Raw genomic sequence first — 21022 nt, 5'->3', positions numbered from 1 at the left:
TGTCCAACCTGGCCTTGAACACTGCCAGGGATGGGGCAGCCACACCGTCATCCTCCTCCTCCTCCTGTGCTCCCCCATCTCACCCACTTTAGAGCCTTTAAAGGTGTCCCAAATCTGTCAGTTTTGGTGCCAAGGCTCCCAAAGCTCCACATCACCCATGGGCTGGGGGGGGGGTGACCCCCGGAGCTGGTGGTTTGGCAATGCTGGGGGTGACACCGGCCACCTCGGTGTGTGCTGGCCACAGGCTGCCCCACAGGACCATGGGGACCACAGGATGCTCCATCCCTCATCCACAGGGCACCAGCAGGGAAGGATCCGGATCCTGCCGTCATAGAACCATGGACCTTAAGGTCATCCAGTTCCAACCCCTGCCATGGGCAGGGACAACAATCCTGCCCCACAGATCCCTTGGGAACAGCACCAAGGAGCCAGCACCGATACAAATCTCCTGCTTCCTGCATCCCTGCATCATCCCATTCCCGGTGCCAGCACCGAGAGCACCGGGGTCCTTCCACGGTGCCCCCACGCACGGCACTGAGCCCCCCCATCCACAGCCATAAAAACTTGGGAAAAGCAGCTGGACGGATTTGCCATGAGAGGATTTTGGGGCAGAAAGTGGGTTTTCCATGGTCAGGGGAAGGATGTTAGGGAAGATTTGGGGATTTCTGGAGCAAATCCCCACCCAGAGCAGCCAGGCTGGGAGGGAAAGCGGAGGGAAAGCGGGATGCTGTGGGATTACATCCTGTTGAGGGGGGTCTGTCCCCCATTGGGGCAGCCCAGGCTGGCTGAGGGGCTCGGGGAGGCCCCAATGGGGTGTGATGCTGTGGGGCCCCCCCAGTCCAGCCCTTCCACTGCAAACAGTCCCCCCCCATCCCCATCCCCATCCCCATCCATTAGAGCCATCCCCATGGCAGCTCCTGCTGTGTGGCCATTAAAGTGAGCCAGCCCCTTGCGGCCCCCCCACAGCGCGCCCCACACCCCGGGCATGAGGGGGGAGCTCTGGGGGTCACCCCTGATCCCACATCCCCCCATGGGGTGGGCTCGGGCCCCCCCGGCCCATCCGTGTGTGGCTGGAAGCAATTAAAGCCCTTGGTGGCCATGGAGCACGTCCTGCAGCCACCCAGGAGTGGGGGGGGGGGGCCGGGTACCCCCCCAAGGGCTGCCTGACCCCATCCATGGGGCACCCCCATGGCCACGGGACCCCCATTGCCTTGCACAGGCTCATGGGGGTGTCGGGGAGGTGGTACTGCTGACCCCCCCCCGCCTGTCCCTGCCCTGCCCTGGCTGGGGGGGGGGTCTCCATCCCGTCCCCCCTCCCTCCTCCTTTCTTTCCCCTCTGAAAGGCAGGAATGGGGCCGGGACAATGGATGGCGGCCATGGGGCGGCCACCCAGGCCGCGGCCGCGCCACATTCCTGCCGCCTTCCCACCGGGAAGCCCCCGCCGGGATGGAGACACCCCCCTCCCCGGGACGGAGCAGCGCTGGGGCCAGGCCGGGGTCAGCGTTTGGGGCTCGGCAGCACCGTGGCACATGGGGCACACGGTGACATGTGGCTTTGGCACGGGGGGGGGCAGCGGGGCGAGGGGCAGCTCTACGGGACCCCCCCCCGCTCCAGGCCAGGAGCTGGCACATGGCTGGGGATGGGGATGGGGATGGGGGGGACTGTGTCTGAACACTGGGACCCCCCAGGGTCACACCATTGTGCACGGGCACCCGTCTGTGTCCTCCCACCCTCCCCAGCTGAGCGCCCCCCCCCCACGCACCCCCAAACCGTGGACCCGTCTATGTGCCCCCCAGCCATGTCCCCCCAGTCCATGCACCATTCCATGCCCCCCAGCCATGGACAGCCCCACAGCCATGTCCCACTCCCTGCACTCCTCAGCACCCCACCAAGCCATGCGCCCCCCCGTGCTCCCCGGCCATGCCCCCCCGTGTTCCCCCAAGCCATGTACGCCTCCATGTACCCCCCAGCCATGACCCCCTCCATGCATCCCCCAAACCACGCAGCCCTCCATGCCCCCCCAGCCGCATCATTCCAGTGATGTCCCCCCCACCATGTACCCCCCCAGCCATGTCCCTCCCAGCCATGCACCCCTTCACACCCCCCCAAGCCATATACCCCTCCATGTGCCCCTCAAACCACGCACCCCTCCAGCCATGCCCCCCTCTATGTGTCCATGTCCCCCCCCGGCATGTTCCCTCCATGTGCCCCCCCAGCTATAAACCTCTCGCGGTCCTTTCCAGCCAAGCAGCCTTTCACATGCCCCCCCCTGCTATACCCCCTCCATGCACCCCCCAAACCATGCACCCCCAAACCATGCCCCCCTCCATGCCCCCCCAGCCACACCCCCCATGCCCCCGTGCCCCCCCCGCGGCTCCGTGGCCCTGCCCCGTGTCCCGGTGCCGCCCCTCGGCTCCCGCCCCGCCGCTCCCCTGTTATTTTTCGAATATAAATAGGGGCGGCGGCGGCGCGCGCGGCCCGGGCCCGCGTCCCGCCCCCCCCCCCCGGAGCCCCCATCCCCGGGTACCGGCATCCTGCCCCCCCCCCCCCCCATCCGCGGGAACCGGCACCGAGCGCGGCCCGCGCCGGGACGGGACACAGCCACATCTCCCTCTGGAGCAGGATTAATTCATTGGTTTCGGGCCGGTCCCGCATGGCGGAGCGGGGCGGGCGGGCGCTGCCGGCCCGGGGGGGCACGGCCCCGGCGCCGGTGCCGGTGCCGGTGAGCTCCCCGGTCACCACGCTGGCGCTGGACATGGACAACCTTGCGGGGCTGGGCAGGTGAGGGGGCTCGGGGGGTGCCGGGGGGCTCCGGGGGGGGGTCCGGACCGTGCCATGGGGGGGTTCGGTTTGGAGACACCCCCCCCATAACCTCAGTAGTTTAGAAGGGGGAACCGGGGGGTCCCCACGGGCTGACACCCCCCCCCTTTCCTCCCTGTCTGCAGCCATTGGGACACTCCGAAGCGGCGGGTGGGGGGGGTGACCCCCCAAAACCGGGGCGGGGAGCCCCCCCGGGACTCCGTTTCCTCCGAGTCGTCGGATGCGGGTGAGTGGGGGTGCTGGGGGGGGGTTCCCCTCTGTTGGGGGGTGCTGGGAGGCGGGGAGTGCTAGGGGGGGTCCCCGCTGCCCAATGGGGTCTGACCCCCCCCCCCCGCTGCTCCCCTGCCCCTTGTTCCCGCAGGACTGGGGCTGGACTCCCCCCCGCAGCAGGACCCTGCGGTGCTGGAGGACGTGTGAGTGCCCCAACCCCGTGTCCCCCCCCCGGGGCTCCCCACTTTTACCCCCACCCCAATGCTCCCGCAGCAGCACGGCCCTCCCCACCCTCGCTGGGGGGCTGAGCCTCCCGCTGTGCCCCCCACATCTGCTATGGGGGGTGAGACACCGCCGTGTGCTGGGGGGCACCCACCGCAGGCAGGGGCTGGCAGCGGGTGCAGGCAGGAAGCCCATGGGTGCTGCTTGCCATGGCTCGGCCAAGTGCTCTTCCGGGGTTGGCGGCATGGATGGGGGGGGAATATAGGATTGGGGGTGGGGGGGAATATATATATATGGGGGGGAGACGTATATATGTATATATACACATATATATGTAGGGAGGATATATGTATGGATGGAGAGAGAAATATATATACATGGATGGGGGATATATGTATGAATGGGGGATATATATATGGGTGGGGGGGTGTATATATATATAGATGGGGATATATATATGGAGAGGGGGATATATATATAGATGGGGAGATATATATTTATATGGGTGGGGGGAGATATATATGGTTGGGGGGAATCTATGGATGGGGGGATGGCTGCCTTGTGAGGGTGCTGAGCCCCCCCTGGCTCCCAGCACCCCCCGGCCAGCTCTGGGGGTTCCATGGGGGGGTCCCGGTGCCGGTCCGAGGCACAGCGCTGCGCAGGGTGCGGGGCTCTGCAGCCCCCCCCCCCCCCGGCTGCCGTTGGCAGGGTCCAACCGCGGCAGATGTGCCGGTGAATGGGAGCGGGGGGGGGGGCAGATGGTGACGCGGGGGCAGCTGGGGCGGGGGGGGGGTCCCATATGGCCCCCGGCCCATGTCCCGTTGCTGCGGGTGCGGGAGCATTTACATACAGGTGGAGAGCGGGGCCCCTTTGTGTGCGCGGGGAGCGGGGGGGCCGCGACCACCCCGGCGCGGGGCTGGGACCCCCGGCCTGGGCCAGATGGGGCTTTAACCCTTTGTGGGGCTGAACCCCCCCCACCGCGGGGGGGGGGCACGGTGAGGGCTGGAGCTGCCTCCCTCCCCCCCCCCCCGGGGGTCTGCGCTGCTCGGTTATGGGGTGCACCCCCCCCCAACCGCGGCTTCCCTCTCCCCACAGCTTCGAGAAGGCGGTGCTGGAGGCGGGGAGAGTCCTCAAAGAGTGAGTGAATGGGGCTGGGCCCCCCCCCGGGTCCAGGCTGTGCCCCCATTCCCTTCCCAGCATCCGCATCACGCTCCAGCCGTGTTCCTTGGACCTTCTATGGGGAGCTCTGGGGGGGGGGCTCACCCCACTGTGGGTCAAGGGGGGGCCCTGCCAGCCCCTGGGGGGGTCGGACACCACCCATCCAGAGCATCTTCTCCCATTCAATCCCTTCTTTTCCCGGCCTCTTGCAGCAATAAGCTCCCCATCCGGAGGATCCACTCGCTGCCGGTGAGTGCTGGGGCTGTGCGGGGCTGAGCTGGATCCTGCTGGGATGGGGATGGGGATGGGGATGGAGCAGGGGCTCTGCAGCCCCCCTGACCCCCCCAATTCCCACCCCACAGCCGCGGCTGCTGGGCGCCAGCCCGGTCCTCAGGAACATCTCCCACTGCCGGGAATTCAACGGGAATTGCGCCCGCAGGGGCAGCGAGCAGGGCAGGAGGGAGCCCGAGGCCACGGTGAGGGGCACGGCACGGGCCGGGAGGGGGGGGGCCGGGGCCGGGCCACGGGGGGTGTTAACACCGTGTGTCCCCCCCCCCGCATTGCAGGAGGGGTTTGTGTTCAAGAAGCCGCAGAGGCCGGGGGGGCGCAGCCGGGTGCCCACCAGCGATGGGGCCATGGGCAGGGACCCCTTCGCCCAGAGACCCAGCTCCGCGCCCGACCTGCTGGTGAGAGGGATGGGGGGGTCGGGGGGGGGGGGCAATGGGAATGGGGGGGATGCTGAGCTGGGATCCACTGCTCCAAATGTGCCTGGAGACCCCTGGATGGGGGGTGGGGGGTGGGTTATGGGGACACCCCATCTCCAAGCAGGGCTGGTGTGGGGCTGCCCCCCCCACTCCTGGTGGTGTCGTCCCCAGTTTGACCCCCCCGAGAAGGAGAATGTCCCCCAAGGGGAGAGCCCCATCGTCCTGCGGCGCTGCTCCCTGACCTGCTCCATGGCCGAGGAGGACGACGACGGCTTCATGGAGATCCTGGATGAGGAGGAGATGAAGGTTGGGAAGCGGGATGGATGGGGGGGTGCCGGGGGGGGGGGGGGGAAGCAGCCGGGTTCATCCCATCCATCCTCCCCCTTCCCGCGGGCAGAGCGGAGCCGCGGTGCCGCAGGGGATGGAGACGCTGCTGACCGCGCCGCTGGTGAGGAGCGAGGAGCCGGAGCCGGTACGTGGAGCTCTGGGGCTCGGTGTCACCCCGAGGACCCCGCTGGGGTCCCCAAGGTGGGGTCTGGGGGGGGGGGAGCAGCACCTCCGATGTGGTGGGACCGGAGCAGGAGCCTGGTCCCTGCACCCGCATGGTGCTGGGGGGGTGATGCCAGACCCCAGGGCAGCTCCATGGGGTGCCCCACGGAGCCCCATGGGCTGTGCCCGGTGCCCCACGGAGCTCCGTGCCTTGCCCGCAGTGTCCCCCGCGGCGCAGCAAGTGTCGGCAGCTCTTCCGCTCGCCCTCGCTGCCCAGCACCGTCATCAGACCCATCCTGAAGCGCATGGACCGGCCCCGGGACCGGGACAGGGACCGCGACAGCCCGGTCAGGACCAAGCGCCGCCGCAGCGTGGCCGGGACCCCGGGCGAGGAGCCTGTGGTGGAGCCGGTGGGTGCCGGGAGCGGGGTCCTGCCTGGTCCATCCCGTCCCGGTCCCCCCTGCGCTGAGCTCCGGTTGTGTCCCCACAGGCAGCACGGCTCCTGCGCTCCAGGTCCCTCTGCCACCAGGACATCGGCGCCCTGCTGGGCAGCGACCACCGGGAGCTCATCGGGGACTTCTCCAAGGTGGGGCCATGGGGTGCTGCAGGGCCATGGGGTGCTGCAGGGCCATGGGGTGCTGCAGGTCTGGGGGTGCTGCAGGGCCATGGGGTGCTGCAGGGTAATGGGGGTGCTGCAGGGCCATGGAGTGCTGCAGGTCTGGGGGTGCTGCAGGGCCATGGGGTGCTGCAGGGCCATGGGGTGCTGCAGGTCTGGGGGTGCTGTGTGGCCATGGGATGCTGCAGGTCTGGGGGTGTTGCGGGGCCATGGGGTGCTGCAGGGCCATGGGGTGCTGCAGGGTAATGGGGGTGCTGCGGGGCCATGGGGGTGCTGCAGCTCTGGGGGTGCAGGTCTGGGGGTGTCCCCATGACGGACCCCAGCCCATCTCTCCCCCAGGCTTACCTCCTGCAGACAGTGGAGGGGAAGCACCAGGACCTGAAGTACATCTCTCCTGCCATGGTGGGTGAGCAGCAGCCCCCCCCCCCCGACCCCTGCACCCCCATGGGGTGGTCCCCCCCCCGTGCCCCCCCCCCCCGTGACGGGCTCCCCCCACACGCAGATGGTGGCGGTGCTGACGGGGCAGTTCAGCGGCCTCATCGAGAGCTGCGTGATCGTGGATTGCCGCTACCCCTACGAGTACGAGGGCGGGCACATCAAGGTGAGGGGGGCACGGCATGGGGGGGGCAAACACAGCGGGCACCAGAGGCGGCTGAGCCCCCCAAAGGTGCTGAGCACCCCCTGAAGGTGCTGAGCCCCAGCTGGAAGGCTGAAGGCTGATGGTGCCCCAGTAGATGGGATGATCCCGGAGACTGAGGGAAACAAAGCCATTGAACCTTAGAGGGGCTGAGCAGCTCCCGCAGGTGCTGAGCCCCCCCAAAGGTGCTGAGCACCCACAAGAGGTTGAGCAGCTCCCAAAGGTGCAGAGCCCCAGTCAGAAGGCTGAAGGCTGATGGTGCCGCAGTGGATGGGGTGATGCTGGAGCCTGGGAGAAGCAAACTGGGGACCCCCCCATTGAACCTCAGAGGGGATAAGCCCCCCCCAAAGATGCTGAGCCCCCCCCGCAGAGGTGCTGAGACCCCACAAGGGGCTGAGCACCCCCTAAAGGTGCTGAGCTCCAGTTGAAAGGAGAAGGGCTGATGGTGCCCCAGTAGCTGGGTGATGCTGGGGGCTGGGGGAAGCAAACTGGGGACCCCCCCATCCAACCTCAGCGGGGCTGAGCCGCGCCAAAGGTGCTGAGCACCCAGAAGAGGTTCAGCAGCCCCCAGTGGTGCTGAGCACCCCAGAGGTGCTGAGGCCCAGCTGGAAGGCTGAAGGCTGATGGTGCCGCAGTGGATGGGTGATGCTGGGGGGAGCAAACTGCCCCCCCGGGATGAACAGGGATGTGGGGGGTGACGGGGCTCCTGTCCCCCGCAGGGCGCCGTTAACCTGCCGCTGGAGCAGGATGCGGAGGAGTTCCTGCTCAGGAAGCCCATCGTGCCCTTCGACGCCTCCAAGAGGGTCATCGTCATCTTCCACTGCGAGTTCTCCTCCGAGAGGGGGCCCAGGATGTGAGTGGGGGGACAACGGGGCTGCGGGACCCCCCCGGGCACGGCTGGAGCCACAACCCCTTCACATCCCCATCCCACCCCCCTTGCATCCCCCTTTGCATCCCCCTTTGCATCCCCCTTTGCATCCCCCTTTGCATCCCCCCTTGCATCCCCCTTTGCATCCCCTTTGCATCCCCCTTTGCATCCCCTTTGCATCCCCCCTTGCATCCCCCCTTGCATCCCCCCTTGCATCCCCCTTGCATCCCCCTTTGCATCCCCTTTGCATCCCCCTTTGCATCCCCTTTGCATCCCCCTTTGCATCCCCCCTTGCATCCCCCTTGCATCCCCCTTTGCATCCCCCTTTGCATCCCCCTTGCATCCCCCCTTGCATCCCCCTTGCATCCCCCCTTGCATCCCCCCTTGCATCCCCCCTTGCATCCCCCCTTGCATCCCCTTTGCATCCCCCTTGCATCCCCTTTGCATCCCCATCCCCTTGCCCTCTCCCACAGGCTGGAATTCGATGTTATCACTCTATACCTATTATTTACGGCTGGGGTTGACCATGAGCAAGGAGGAAGCAGCAGGTTTAGGAACTGGGCTGCAGCACCTTGTTTGGGGCAGGAAGGGCCGAGGTTTTGGTGTGACTCAACCTCAGCGTTTCCATTGCAAACAGAGAGGAGAAACGTCTCATTCCCGTTATTCCTTCGGACTCCCGGTTATCCCGTTAAATCACAGCGACCCCGCTGTGCCTGCCGGGCCCCTCCGGCGCTGGTTTAGTGCCTTTGAGCTATTTGGGGTTAACCTTCTCCTGAGGACGCTACGAGGCTACCGAAGGGGCAACGGGGCCGGTCTGTGGGCTCCATCGGATGGGGAGCGATAAATGCCCGACGGTGCCGGTGTGCGAAAGGGCTCACGCGGTGCCAGGAGGCTGTTTTAACGGATCAGACCATGGGGAGAGCAGCCGAATGGTGTGTTTAGGGTGTTAGGGAGGGAAATGCTCACCTCGGGGCCCAAATCTGGTGCTGAGGCAGGGAGGGGGCTTCCCAGAGCTCAGTGTTGTGTCGGGAGGATGGGAGGGATGGGAAGTGCAGGGGGAATGGATGGGCCGGGGGGGCTGAAGGCTCTTCCCCAACCTGGTTGGTTCCGTGATTGATTCCATGAGCCTGGGATTGAGCCTGGGATTGAGCCGAGTACGGATTCTAGGAATGATTCTATGATGGATTCTGATTCTAGGATTGATTTTTACGATTCTGGGATTGATTCTAAGACTCTGTGGTTGATTCTATGAATCTATGAACCCATGAGTGATTCTGTGATTGATTCTGTGATTCAGTGATTGATTCTGTGATTGATTCTTTGATTCTATAATTCTATCAATGATTTTATGAATGATTCTTCAATTCTATGAATGATTCCGATCCTGTGATTGATTCTGTGATTGATTCTCTGATTCCATGAATCTGTGATTGATTCTATGTTTGATTGATTCTATGTTTGATTGATTCTATGTTTGATTGATTCTATGTTTGATTGATTCTATGTTTGATTGATTCTATGTTTGATTGATTCTATGTTTGATTGATTCTATGTTTGATTGATTCTATGTTTGATTGATTCTATGTTTGATTGATTCTATGTTTGATTGATTCTATGTTTGATTGATTCTATGTTTGATTGATTCTATGTTTGATTGATTCTATGCTTCTGTGACTGATTCTTTGATTCTGTAATTCTATGTTTGATTGATTCTATGCTTCTGTGACTGATTCTTTGATTCTGTAATTCTATGAATGATTGATCGATTCTATGAAAGATGTTATGAATGATTCTTTGATTCTCTGAATGATTCTGATTCTCTGATTGATTCCACGTTCGATCGATTCTATGTTTGATTCCGTGACTCTGTGGCTGATTCTCTGACGCCGAAGCAGAGCCCAGGCTCGGGGCCGGGCGGTGCTTGGGCCCTGCAGGCTGGTGCTGAGCCTGTGCAAGGGGCCGGGGGCTCAGGGCCGGATCAAACCCGGGCTGAGCTTCCTTAGGAGCAGCTCCTCCCTCCTTACCCCGCAGCAAGCTCCCTGCCCCTGGAGCTGCCTCACGGATGTGTTTGCTCCAGGAGCGGGAATTCTTCCATTCCCCCTTCCACAAACCCAGAAACCCGGGAAAGGGCCCCATCGATTGCTCCGTTACGGGGGGGCCGCCGGGAATCGGCTGCTGGGAACTGTCTGATGGGGATCTCCGCAGGTGCCGGTTCGTGAGGGAGAAGGACCGAGCCTGCAACGAGTACCCCAACCTGCACTACCCCGAGCTCTACGTCCTGAAGGGGGGGTACCGCGAGTTCTTCCCCCAGTACCAGGTGAGCCCCCACTCTGTGGGTGCCGGGGGGGTCCCCGGCACAAGGGCAAGGACTTGGGGTGGGGGGGAAACACCTTCTGTGCCCCCAAACCCTGCCCTGGGGTGGCTCTGAGCATCCTCCATGGGGACGGTGCCTGCGGGGTGGGGGGGTTCCGGGGGGGTCCTGACCCCTGCCTGTGGGTGCCCAGAGCCACTGCGAGCCGCAGGACTACCGGCCCATGCACCACGAGGACTTCAAGGAGGACCTGCGGCGCTTCCGCCTCAAGAGCCGGACCTGGGCCGGGGAGCGCAGCAAGAGGGAGCTCTACAGCCGCCTCAAGGACTGCTGAGCGCCCCCCCCAGCCCATGGGGGACCCCTCGACACCCCCCAGCCCCATGGGGCTGCTGTGGGGCAGCAGCTCCCAGCCCCAAACCTGCCCCCCCCCCCATCCGCATCCCCCACCTCTGCAGTGGGACATGGTGGGGGGGGCACAGTTGTGGTTTTACCTCATTTTACCCTAAAATGGGGGTAGGTTTGGCCCTAAATAGGGGGGTTTGGGGGGGGGGGGGGGCTTCACCAAGGCCCCACTTCACTGCCATGTTCAGGCTTCTTTTGGGGGGTTCCCCCCCCCAAACCCCTTCCCCTTGCACCCAAAGGCCCCCCAACAGCCACATCACCCCCCACACCCTTTGGGGGGGGTCTGGAGCTGGGCAGGACCCCCCAAAGAAGGTGGGGACCCCCCCCCAGGAGCCCTGGGACCCCCCAATGGGGGTTTATAGGTACAAAAGCACTTAAACCTCTGGGAGGGGTGCCCCTTGTTGTGATCCCCCCCCGCAGCAGCACTGGGGGGGCTGTGGGGGGGTTCGTGGTGCGTTTGGGGTGATTTTGGGCCCCCCCATCTTATTTAAAGTAATTAGTTCTCCGAGGTTAATTGGGGGGGCAGGAGGGGTTTTGCCCCCCCCATGTTGGGCTGAGCACTTGCAAGTGAAGCACCATGGGGGGGCAGGAGCTGCTGCCACCGGGTTGTGCCCCCCCCCCCCCATTGATTGTTTGATGTTATTAATTATTAATGGTCCCAATCAATGACTCCCGTGGGAGGTGAATGGAGCGGGGCTGGGTGATGCCGTACTTCCGCCTTTTGCCCCGCCCACCAACCCCTCACCAGCCAATCACCGCGCCGCCCCGCATCGCCTCGCCCAATCACGACCCGCCGCTGTCACGTGCAGAGGGTTGACGCCAACCTCCTCCGTCTCCCACCAATCGCCCGCCGCCCCCTCCTTCCGCATCCCCCCTCCCTCCCCCCCCGGAGCCAATCGGGCCGGGGTCGCGTTGCCATGGTGAGGGCGCTCGTGCTGGTGGCGCGGGGCGGGAAGGGCGGCGCTGGCCACGCCCCCTGCCGCGTGCTCTGCGCGCGCTCTTTCGGGGACCCCCTCCCCGGGGACCCCCCCCCGGACCCCGCCCGGGAGCGCCTCCGCCGCCGGGAGCAGATCGCGGCCGTGGCCAGGTACGGGCCGGACCCCCCCCCCCCGGGCCGGTGGGACAGACCCCCCCTCTATGGGACACCCCCCCCATGGGACCCCCCCCCCGGGCCGGTGGGACAGACCCCCCCTCTATGGGACACCCCCAATGGGACAGACACCCCCCTCTATGGGACACCCCCCCCATGGGACACCCCCCCCGGGACCGGTGGGACATCCCCACCATGGGAGACCCCCCCCTCTATGGGATCGCTCCCCACCCCATCACCGTGGGGGGGACACCCCCACCCATGAGACACCCCTTTTATGGGACACCCCCACCCGTGGGACACCCCCACCCATGGGATCCCCTACACATGGGACCCCCCTCTTTATGGGACTCTCCCACCCATGGGATCCCCTACGCATGGGACCTCTCTTGTGAATGCCAGGCGTGGTGGGACCCCCAAACCCATGACAGACCCCTTTTGGGGGGACACTGGGCTTAGAGTGACCCCCCATCTATGGGACCCCCCCTTCCTGGTGATGCCAGGCTCGGTGTGACCCCAAACCCATCCGAGACCCCTTTTGGGGGGACATTGGGCTCAGTGACAACCCACCCCAATGAGACCCCCCTCTATGGGACCCCCCCTCCATGGAGCACCCCTTGTCCATAGGACCCCCCATTCTCGCCTTGGTGAGACCCCCAAACCCATGATAGTCCCCTTTTGGGGGGACACTGGGCTCAGTGGGACCCCTAAGAGTTAACCCCCCCCCCCAATGGGACCCTGCTCTATGGGACCACATCCTCTATGGAACCCCCTTTCCTGGTGATGCCCGGCTCAGTGTGACCCCAAACCCACCCCAGACCCTCTTTTGGGGGGACAGGGCTCGGCGGGACCCCCGGGGCCCCAATAGATGTGGTGACCCCATCCCTACACGTATTGGGGTGCTCTTAACACGTGGCCCCCCCTTTTCTCTCCTAGACAAGTGACCACCCAATGCCACCTCCTGCAGTCCTCGTTGGCTCCTTCCTCCTCTTCCCATGTCCCTGCTGATCCCGTATCCCTGCGGAACGCTCCCTGCGGCGTTTTCCAGCTGCCCCCCGGAGACCCCTTTCCCGAGCGGGTGTTGGTGCCTTGGCTCCAAGTGGGAGCTTTGGCTTTAGCTTTGGTTTGTGACCCCGAGGAGAACCTCACGTTGGCTGAGCTCACCCTGCGCCGCCTCGCGCCGCGTTTCCTCTCCTCCCTCCGGCTCCTGGAGCCCGGAGCCGATGTCCTGCTCCAGCCGGATACAGCCCATGGGCTCCTCGAGCATCTCCTGCCCCACGGGGAGATGCTGTTCCTCAATGAAGGCTTCAGGCAAGCCCTGGATCAGGAGATGGGCATCAAAAGAGCCCGCTGAGGTGGATGTCCTCATCCCGATGGGATGGATGGGAACCGTCCATAGCTCGGGAATAAAGAGCGACGAGGCAGCCCAAGAGCGGGGTTTGATCCGTTTATCCCTCTGGATGCTGTCAGGGGAGGGTTGGAGGGTGTTGATGTCCATTCCCACATTCCTGCGTCCATCCTGGACCATCCGGGACCATGGATCCTGGATCAGGTTGATCCATGGTTCCTGGACCAGGATGCTGCATGGATCTTGGACCAGGATGCCCCATTGTTCTGAGACTGGGATGCTCTGTGGTTCCTGGAACAGGCTGCTCCACAGTTCCCAGACCAGGATGCTCCATGGTTCCCGGACCAGGCTGATCCGTGGTTCCTAGACCAGGATGCTCTGGGGTTCCTGGAACAGGATGCTCTGTGGTTCCCGTACCAGGATGCTCCACGGTTCTTGGACCAGGATGCTCCATGGTTCCCAGACCAGGCTGATCCATGGTTTCTAGACCAGGATGCTCCTTGGTTCTGAGACTGGGATGCTCTGGGGTTCCTGCAACAGGCTGCTCCATGGTTCCCGGACCAGGATGCTCCTTGGTTCTTGGACCAGGATGCTCCTTGGTTCCTGGACCAGACTGATCCATGGTTCTGAGACTGGGATGCTCTGGGGTTCCCGGATCATCCACTGTAAATGGGTGCTAAAAAAGGGGTGTTTTCCCCACAGGGGGTTCTGGAAGCTTCTCACCACCAGCCCAATGGGTGCTGGTCACCTCCACCCCCTCCATGAGGGACCCCGGGTTGGGGTCCCCCCATTGGGTGCTATGGGGGTCCCTGGTGCAGGTGGTGCTGGTCCCTCTGCTGTCAATGGGGTGGCTGGAGATGGGTCTGGCACCTCGGGATAAGAGGGATCCCGGCGGGAATGGGGCACTGGGGGGGTGTAACTGGTCCTGGTGCACTGGGGGCACTGGGGGGGTGTGAACAGCACCGGGGCAGGATGTGTCCATGCGTGGTGGGTGGGGGCAGGACGTGGGTGCCAGGAGCGTGCCCGGTTTTCCCACCATCACCAGCGCCGGGAATGTGCCGGGAGCTGCGGGTGGGAGCCGCGGGTGCGGGGGGGTCCCTCGGCCCCGTCAGGGTGAGGGGATGGATCCGTCCCACCCGCGGTGCTCACGGGACCCCTAGCACACACGAGATGCGGCACCACAGGCAGTGCCAGCGAAGGGCATGGGAGGGGTGGGCAGAGGGGCTGGGGGGGCACAGAACCGTGGGGTCATGGAATGGGTTGGGGTGAAGGCACCTTAAAGCTCCTCCAGCCCCAACCCCTGCCCCGGGCAGGGACACCTTCCACTCGAGCAGGTTGCTCCAAGCCCCTGTGTCCAACCTGGCCTTGAACACTGCCAGGGATGGGGCAGCCGCAGCTTCCAACGTCCCAGCACCCCCAGAGTGAAGAACTTCTTCCTCGCATCCCATCCAACCCTCCCCTCCTCCAGTTGAAGCCCAAACTCCTCTCCCCATCCCTGCAGAAGCCCCTCTGCAGGTTTCCTGGAGCCCCTTTAGGCACCGGCGCTGCTCCCAGGGCTCTCTCCAGGCTGAACACCCCCAGCTCTCCCACCCCTGGGATCGGGGGGGGTGATGGAACCCGCCCCTCCATGGGGAGGTGAGAGGCAGCCGCGGGAGGTGCAGTGGGAGCAGTTTAATCAGAGCGCAGCAGCGGGAGCTGCCTGGCTTTGGGGGGGGGCGCAGGGGCTCTGGGGGTGCCATGGGGCACACCAGCCCGGCGCGGGGGGGGCGGTGCTGGCCGCCTGGCCTCAGGGCGCGCTCAGGTCCCGCTTGCAGACCCAGGGGAAGGTGAAGTTGCAGTTGTGGTCGTTCCAGAGCCCGTTGCCCACGTGGTGGATCTGGGCGCAGCTCTCCCGGCCCCACTGCCCGTGGTCGGTGCTGTCCGGCTGCCCCGGCGCCCAGAAGCTGCCGCGGCACAGCGGGGTCGGGGGGGGGCCGGGGGGGGGGCCGGGGGGTGCCGGGTCCCCCCCTGCCCCCCCAGCCCTGCTCACCTCTGCTCCTGCCTGTAGGCAGTCCCGTCCACCCAGTGCCAGGAGCTGCCCGGGCCCGTGGCCGTCAGCCCGATCCAGTAGGATCCTCCCCTCGCCTCCCGCGCCAGGTAGTCCTGAGGGATGTGGGGCAGGCACGGAATGTGGGCAGGACAGGGCAGGGACAGGGGGTACAGGCAGGGGGTACAGGCAGGAGAGGGCATGGGCAGGGGTATGGGCAGGAGTATAGGGAGGAGAGGGCACAGATAGGGGGCATGGTGCACAGGTAGCCAGCATGGGCAGGGTTTACACGCAGGAGAGGATGTGGGCAGTGGGTATGGGCAGGAGAGGGCACAGATGGGGGTCATGGGTAGGGGGTACAGGCAGGAGAGGGCACAGATGGGGTACAGGCAGGGGGCACAGGCAAGGGACATGGGCAGCGGGTGATGGTCAGGAGAAGGCATGGATAGAAGGTGTGGGCACGGAGTGTGAGCAGGAGAGGGCACAGACTGGGATCATGGGCAGGGGCGCAGGCAGCGGACATGGGCAGGAGAGGGCACAGGCGGTGGGTATAGGCAGGAGGTGGCACGGATGGGCTCTGGGCAGGGCACGGGCAGGGCATGGGGGTGCCCGGGGGGGGCGCGGGCCCGCACCTGCTCCTCGGGGCCGGTGACGGAGGCGAGGTGCGCGTGCACGGCGCGGCAGGCGGCCTCGGCATCGCGCCAGGGCTTCCGGTCCGCCGAGAAGAAGTAGATGTGCCCGCGGCGGTGGCGCCAGCCCAGCGCCAGCGACTGCAGCCACCCGCCTGCGGACCGCGGCACCCCCGGTCACAGCGGGGCACACCGCGGCACCCCCGGGCACAGCGGGGCATAGCGGGGCAGCCCGCGGCACCCCCGGGCACAACGGGGCACCCCGCGGCACAACGGGGCACACCGGGTCACAACGGGTCACACCGGGGCACACCGGGTCACAGCGGGTCACCCCGCGGCACACCGCGGCACCCCCGGTCACAACGGGTCACACCGGGGCACACCGGGTCACACCGGGGCACCCCACGGCACAACGGGGCACCCCGCGGCACAACGGGGCATCCACCCCGCGGCATACCGGGGCTCCCCTCCGGCGCACACACCCCCCCCGGGACACCCCTCCAGTGTCGTTACCGAGTTGCTCCTTCCGCTTCTGCGCCGCTGCCGGGCTCTCACCGGAGCTCCGGGTATCTGCGGGGGTCAGGGAGATGGGCAGGGTGCGGGCAGGGTGATGGGCAGGGTGAGAGCAGCGGTGCGGGCAGGGTGATGGGCAGGGTGAGAGCAGCGGTGCGGGCAGGGTGCAGGCAGGGTGCGGGCAGGGTGAGAGCAGCAGTGCGGGCAGGGTGATGGGCAGGGTGATGGGCAGGGTGAGAGCAGCGGTGCGGGCAGGGTGATGGGCAGGGTGATGGGCAGGGTGATGGGCAGGGTGAGAGCAGCGGTGCGGGCAGGGTGATGGGCAGGGTGATGGGCAGGGTGAGAGCAGCGGTGCGGGCAGGGTGCGGGCAGGGCGATGGGCAGGGTGAGAGCAGCGGTGCGGGCAGGGTGCAGGCAGGGTGCGGGCAGGGTGCGGGCAGGGTGAGAGCAGCGGTGCGGGCAGGGTGATGGGCAGGGCGAGAGCAGCGGTGCGGGCAGGGTGAGAGCAGCGGTGCGGGCAGGGTGATGGGCAGGGTGAGAGCAGCGGTGCGGGCAGGGTGAGAGCAGCGGTGCGGGCAGGGTGATGGGCAGGGTGAGAGCAGCGGTGCGGGCAGGGTGATGGGCAGGGTGCGGGCAGGGTGAGAGCAGCGGTGCAGGCAGGGTGCGGGCAGGGTGCAGGCAGGGTGATGGGGGGTACGGGCAGGGTGTGGGGTACCGGGGCAGCCCCCTGGTCCCACTCACCATCGGGGTCAGGCAGTAGATGGGTCCCGAGTGCTGCGAGCTCTGCCCGTGCTGCCCGCAGCTCTGCCTGGCCCTGCGTGTCTGCGAGGGACAAGGCACAGGCTCAGATCCTGCCAGCCCCTGCCTGCTCCTGGCCCCTGCCTGCTGCCAGCCCCTGCCAGCCCCTGCCTGCTGCCAGCCCCTGCCAGCCCCTGCCTGCTCCTGGCCCCTGCCAGCCCCTGCCTGCTGCCAGCCCCTGCCAGCCCCTGCCTGCTGCCAGCCCCTGCCTGCTCCTGCCTCCTGCCAGCCCCCGCCATCCCCTGCCTGCTGCCAGCTCCTGCCAGCCCCTGTCCCCCGCCCGCTCCTGTCCCCCGCCATCCCCTGCCCGCCGCCCGCCGCCCGCTGCCCGCCCAGCAGCACTCACGCAGGGTGATGACCGCGGCCAGCGCTGCCCCCAGCACCAGCACCAGCACCGCGCCCGTGCCCGCCGCCAGCGCGGTGCTGAGCGCGCAGCGGGGCGCGGCCGGAGCGGAGCCGGGACCTGCGGGAGAGAGGCCGGGGGGTGCCCTGAGCCGGGACCGAGGGTGCCCCGAGCGGGTACCGGGGGTGCTCTGAGCGGGTAGCGGGTACCGGCGGGGCGCGGGCAGCACGGCGGGGCTCACCTCGAGCGGGGCTGGGCGGGTACTGGATCTGCAGCCGCTCGTACAGGTCGGGCCCGGCCGCGGCCATGCCCGGCATCGGGAGCGGGCTCCTGCCGCAGCCCGGGGCAGCAGGAAAGGGAACCCGGGGCCGGGCACCGCGCGGTCTGTGGGTGCCGGTTCCTGCCACCGGCCGGCGCGTCACCAGGCTCCCCCCGCCCCGGCCGCACATGGGGACACCGCCGGGCGGGACATGGGACACGGGACACGGCCCGGGAGCTGCCCACCCGCCAGCCCGTGCTCTACCCCTGCCCCTGCTCCCGCCCGGGGCTGCATCCCAAATGCAGGTGGAACCCAGGAGGGATCCGGGGTCCTGCTCCGGTGGGTGGTGGTGGAGGGTGGGATGCACCAGCCTTCAGCATCACCACCACCATCATCACCATCACCCTGGCCAAGAGCACCAGCAGTGCCCGTGGGATGATGGATGGCCAGGACAGGCGTTATCCCAGCAGGATCCATGTGGGATCAGCAGTGGGAGCTGCCATCCAGCACTGGGAGGCCACTGCAACGGGCACGTCCTGGTGCTGGGATCCCCAACACGGTGACCCCCAAATTGGGGTCCATACCTGCTGCCACGGGGCTGTGTGGGGACACCCAGCTCCTCCCCAGGCCCTGCTCTGGCAACACCGGGATGTGGTGCTCTGGGAGTTATGGATTTGGGGGTTTTCCCCCATTTCAGCCCAAACCACCGTCGTCTTTGAGGCAGCCCCTGGGGGTTCCCATCCCCAGCACCCCCCGAGCCAGCAGCCGGCGCAGAGCTGGCGCCGGCACCAAACTGGGGGCATTTCATTCCTGTTTAAGACCCTTCCCGTGGGATCAGTGCTGGTGCCAGGGACTTCTGTGTGCAGGAGGCTGCTGGTTTGGCCCTGTGGTGTGTCCCGCCGCGGGGCTGCGCTTCGGTGGCCACCTCTTTGGAGCTGCTGCCGCAGAGCTCACCTCAGCCTCCCCTCGGGCAGGTCAGAGCCGCTCCCCGTGCCCCGGCCCCAGCCCCTCTGCCGGGGTTTGGGGGTTGCGACAGGGGTGACTCAGGGCTGACGTTCCCCCACAGCCGTCACCGAGGGCCTGGATGCTGCCGGAGCAGCAGCAGGAGGAAGCCGGCCCAAGCGGGAGGAGGAAGGAAGCGGCTCGTCTGCGGGTTGCACCAGGGCTGAATCACCACCGCTGCTCCTCCGGTGTTCCCGGGGCCGGGATTGCCGCGTCCCGGCCGGACAATCCCGCCGCTTCCCATGTTAAACTCCGCACGGTTGGGGAGTGCCCGGACCCCTGGCGCACCGCGACCTGTGCGAGGCCTCCACAGCCCCCAAGGGCTCCGCACGTCCTCCCGGCTGCGCCTTGTCACCAACCTGCCCCAGCACACCTCCAGGTCCTGCCTCCAGCGCAGGAGCACGGACCGAGCCCTGCGGAACCCGCCAGTGACGGGCACCAGGCTGGTGTCACCCCATCAACCAGCGCCCCTGGCACCCAGCTCACCCAGCAGCTCCGGGCTGGACACTCCAGCCACAGGCAGCACCCAAAGCTTTGCCGAAATCCCCCCAAAACACCATATCTATGGGATTTCCTTCCTCAGCTCGGTGGTGACTTCGTCACCAAAGGGAGTCAAGGTGGGTAATGGGACCTGGTGAGCCTGCGCCTTGTTGCAATCGCTCCTGGAAGAACCTTCATCATTCCACCAGGCACCTTCCTGCTCATCCTTCTTGGATGCTGGGAGAGGTGGGTGATGCGGGGAAGTACAGACCAGGCAGCCTCATCTCTGTGCCTGGCAGGATCCTGGAGCAGGTTCTCCTGGAGAGCGTGCTGACGCACATGGAAAACACCGAGGTGGTTGGTGACAGCTTCACCGAGGGGAAATCCTGCCTCACCAGTCTGGTGGCCTTCTATGATGGAGCCACGGAACTGATGGATGGGGCAGAGCAGTTGACATCATCTCCCTGGACTGGTGCAAAGCGTTCGACACCGTCCCGCACGACATCCTTGTCTCTAAATTGGAGAGACATCAATTTGATAGATGGACCACTCAGTGGATAAAGAACTGGCTGGATGGCCACACAGAAAGAGTTGTGGTAAATGGCTCGATGTCCAGTTGGAAACCTGTAACGAGTGGTGTCCCTCAGGGATCGGTGTTGGGACCGGTCCTGTTCAGCATCTTTGTCGGTGACATGGACAGTGGGATTGAGTGCGCCCTCAGCAAGTTTGCCCAGGGAGGCTGTGGATGCTCCATCCCTGGCAGTGTTCAAGGCCAGGTTGGACAGAGCCTTGGGCCACATGGTTTAGTGTGACGTGTCCCTGCCCATGGCAGGGGGGGTGGAACTGGATGACCTGAAGGTCCTTTCCAACCCAAAGCATTCTATGACTCTATTCTATGATTCTATGAAAAGAGACTCATGGAATCCACCAGGTTGCAAAAGAGCTTTAAGGTTCAGGTGAGCAGGATGTCTCCAGCCTCCCGAAAGCACTGGAAAATGATGGAGAGATGCTCTGCAGTGACATCAGGAGACGTGGTCATGGTGCCACCGCGGTATCCTGTTGCTGCAGGATAACAGTGAGGAGCGGGCAGGGGAGGGAAGGTCCCTGCCTGGGAGCACCGAGCGCGGGTCTGGCTCCGTATCCGCATCCCTCGTCACACAGTCCCAGCCGGGTTTGGGGTGAAGGGACCTTAAAGCTCCTCCAGCTCCAACCCCTGCCCCGGGCAGGGACACCTTCCACTAGAGCAGGTTGCTCCAAGCCCCTGTGTCCAACCTGGCCTTGAACACTGCCAGGGATGGGGCAGCCACAGCTTCTCTGGGCACCCTGTGCCAGCGCCTCAGCACCCTCACAGGGAACAGCTTCTGCCTCAGAGCTCATCTCAGTCTCCCCTCTGGCAGGTTAAAGCCATTCCTCTTGTCCTGTCCCTACAGGCCCTTGTCCAAAGCTCCTCTCCAGGTTTCCTGCAGCCCCTTCAGGCACTGGAGCTGCTCTGGGGGCTCTTCCCCTCTCCGTGCCGACCATTCCCAGCTCTCTCCCATAGGGATGAGGAGCCCATCCCGTTTCTGGGTGCCGGCAGCCCCGTTCCAGCGGGAGCCCCATCCCGCCGCATTCCAGCAGAGCGGAGCAGGCTCCGCAGGGCACAGCAGCAGCGCTGTCACCGCGCTCCGTTACCCGAACTCGGAGCAGCCCGGTGGGTCCCGGGACACCCCGTGCGCGTCCGGGAGCGACGGGGCAGGGCTGGGGCGGATCCCGGCGGGAGCGGGAGGGTCTGTCCCAGCCACATCCCTCCCGCAGGGAACACAGGACGGAGCGGGGAGAGGTGACACCCAAGGGCCCCCTCCAGCAGCCTGTGCCCTCGGAGCGGTGGGGGGGAACCAGCCTCCCGCGGGGCACACTGAGGATGAAGGGGGCTGCGGGGCTCGGTTCTGCCCCCCCAGCGCTGCAGGAGGGTCGGTCCCCCCCCCGCCCTGCCCCACAACCCCCCATGTGGGGCTGGGACCTGCCACGGGACCCCCGGTTTGTCCCCACAGCACCGACACCCCCAGTCCCCTGAGGGATGGGGCAGGGATGGGGCACAGAGACCCCCCCCAGGTGATG

At 65.9% G+C, this 21022-nt stretch overlaps 4 protein-coding genes across 5 annotated transcripts; 3 read left to right on the top strand and 1 right to left on the bottom strand.

The window, feature by feature from the left end:
- The first annotated feature begins 2435 nt into the window (after positions 1-2435).
- On the top strand, positions 2436-12951 carry CDC25B (cell division cycle 25B). Of its 2 annotated transcripts, XM_030492345.1 has the most exons (17): positions 2436-2781; positions 2946-3046; positions 3182-3233; positions 4348-4389; positions 4623-4659; positions 4773-4886; positions 4977-5096; positions 5286-5420; positions 5512-5586; positions 5825-6013; positions 6094-6189; positions 6559-6621; positions 6722-6820; positions 7576-7709; positions 9930-10041; positions 10229-11524; positions 12464-12951. In XM_030492345.1, exons 1-16 carry the CDS (start codon positions 2654-2656, stop codon positions 10367-10369), a joined length of 1638 nt encoding a protein of 545 aa, XP_030348205.1. In that variant the 5' UTR covers positions 2436-2653; the 3' UTR covers positions 10370-11524; positions 12464-12951. The 2 variants fall into 2 exon arrangements, with proteins under 2 accessions (XP_030348205.1, XP_030348204.1); XM_030492344.1 differs by lacking the exon at positions 12464-12951 and having other exon boundaries at positions 5512-5587; positions 5820-6013; positions 10229-11127.
- On the top strand, positions 11355-12881 carry AP5S1 (adaptor related protein complex 5 subunit sigma 1). Its single transcript, XM_030492729.1, has 2 exons — positions 11355-11524; positions 12464-12881. The coding sequence occupies exons 1-2, from the start codon at positions 11355-11357 to the stop codon at positions 12879-12881; spliced, it is 588 nt and encodes a 195-aa protein (XP_030348589.1).
- A 1575-nt stretch (positions 12952-14526) lies between the features above and the next one.
- On the bottom strand, positions 14527-17594 carry LOC115610596 (C-type lectin domain family 4 member F-like). Its single transcript, XM_030492354.2, has 7 exons — positions 17426-17594; positions 17188-17304; positions 16785-16865; positions 16044-16100; positions 15534-15685; positions 14905-15017; positions 14527-14818 (listed from the first exon to the last, which is right to left on the bottom strand). The coding sequence occupies exons 1-7, from the start codon at positions 17499-17501 to the stop codon at positions 14662-14664; spliced, it is 753 nt and encodes a 250-aa protein (XP_030348214.1). The 5' UTR covers positions 17502-17594; the 3' UTR covers positions 14527-14661.
- A 799-nt stretch (positions 17595-18393) lies between these two features.
- Positions 18394-19108, top strand: LOC115610602 (translation initiation factor IF-2-like). Its single transcript, XM_030492363.1, has 2 exons — positions 18394-18417; positions 18510-19108. Exon 2 carries the CDS (start codon positions 18528-18530, stop codon positions 19068-19070), a length of 543 nt encoding a protein of 180 aa, XP_030348223.1. The 5' UTR covers positions 18394-18417; positions 18510-18527; the 3' UTR covers positions 19071-19108.
- Positions 19109-21022: the final 1914 nt, after the last annotated feature.

The sequence above is a fragment of the Strigops habroptila genome, chromosome 7 (genome assembly GCF_004027225.2).
Source record: "Strigops habroptila isolate Jane chromosome 7, bStrHab1.2.pri, whole genome shotgun sequence".
NCBI lineage: Eukaryota > Metazoa > Chordata > Aves > Psittaciformes > Psittacidae > Strigops > Strigops habroptila.
The sequence above is the reverse complement of the archived record's forward strand: the minus strand, read 5'-3'. Positions and strand labels throughout refer to the sequence as shown.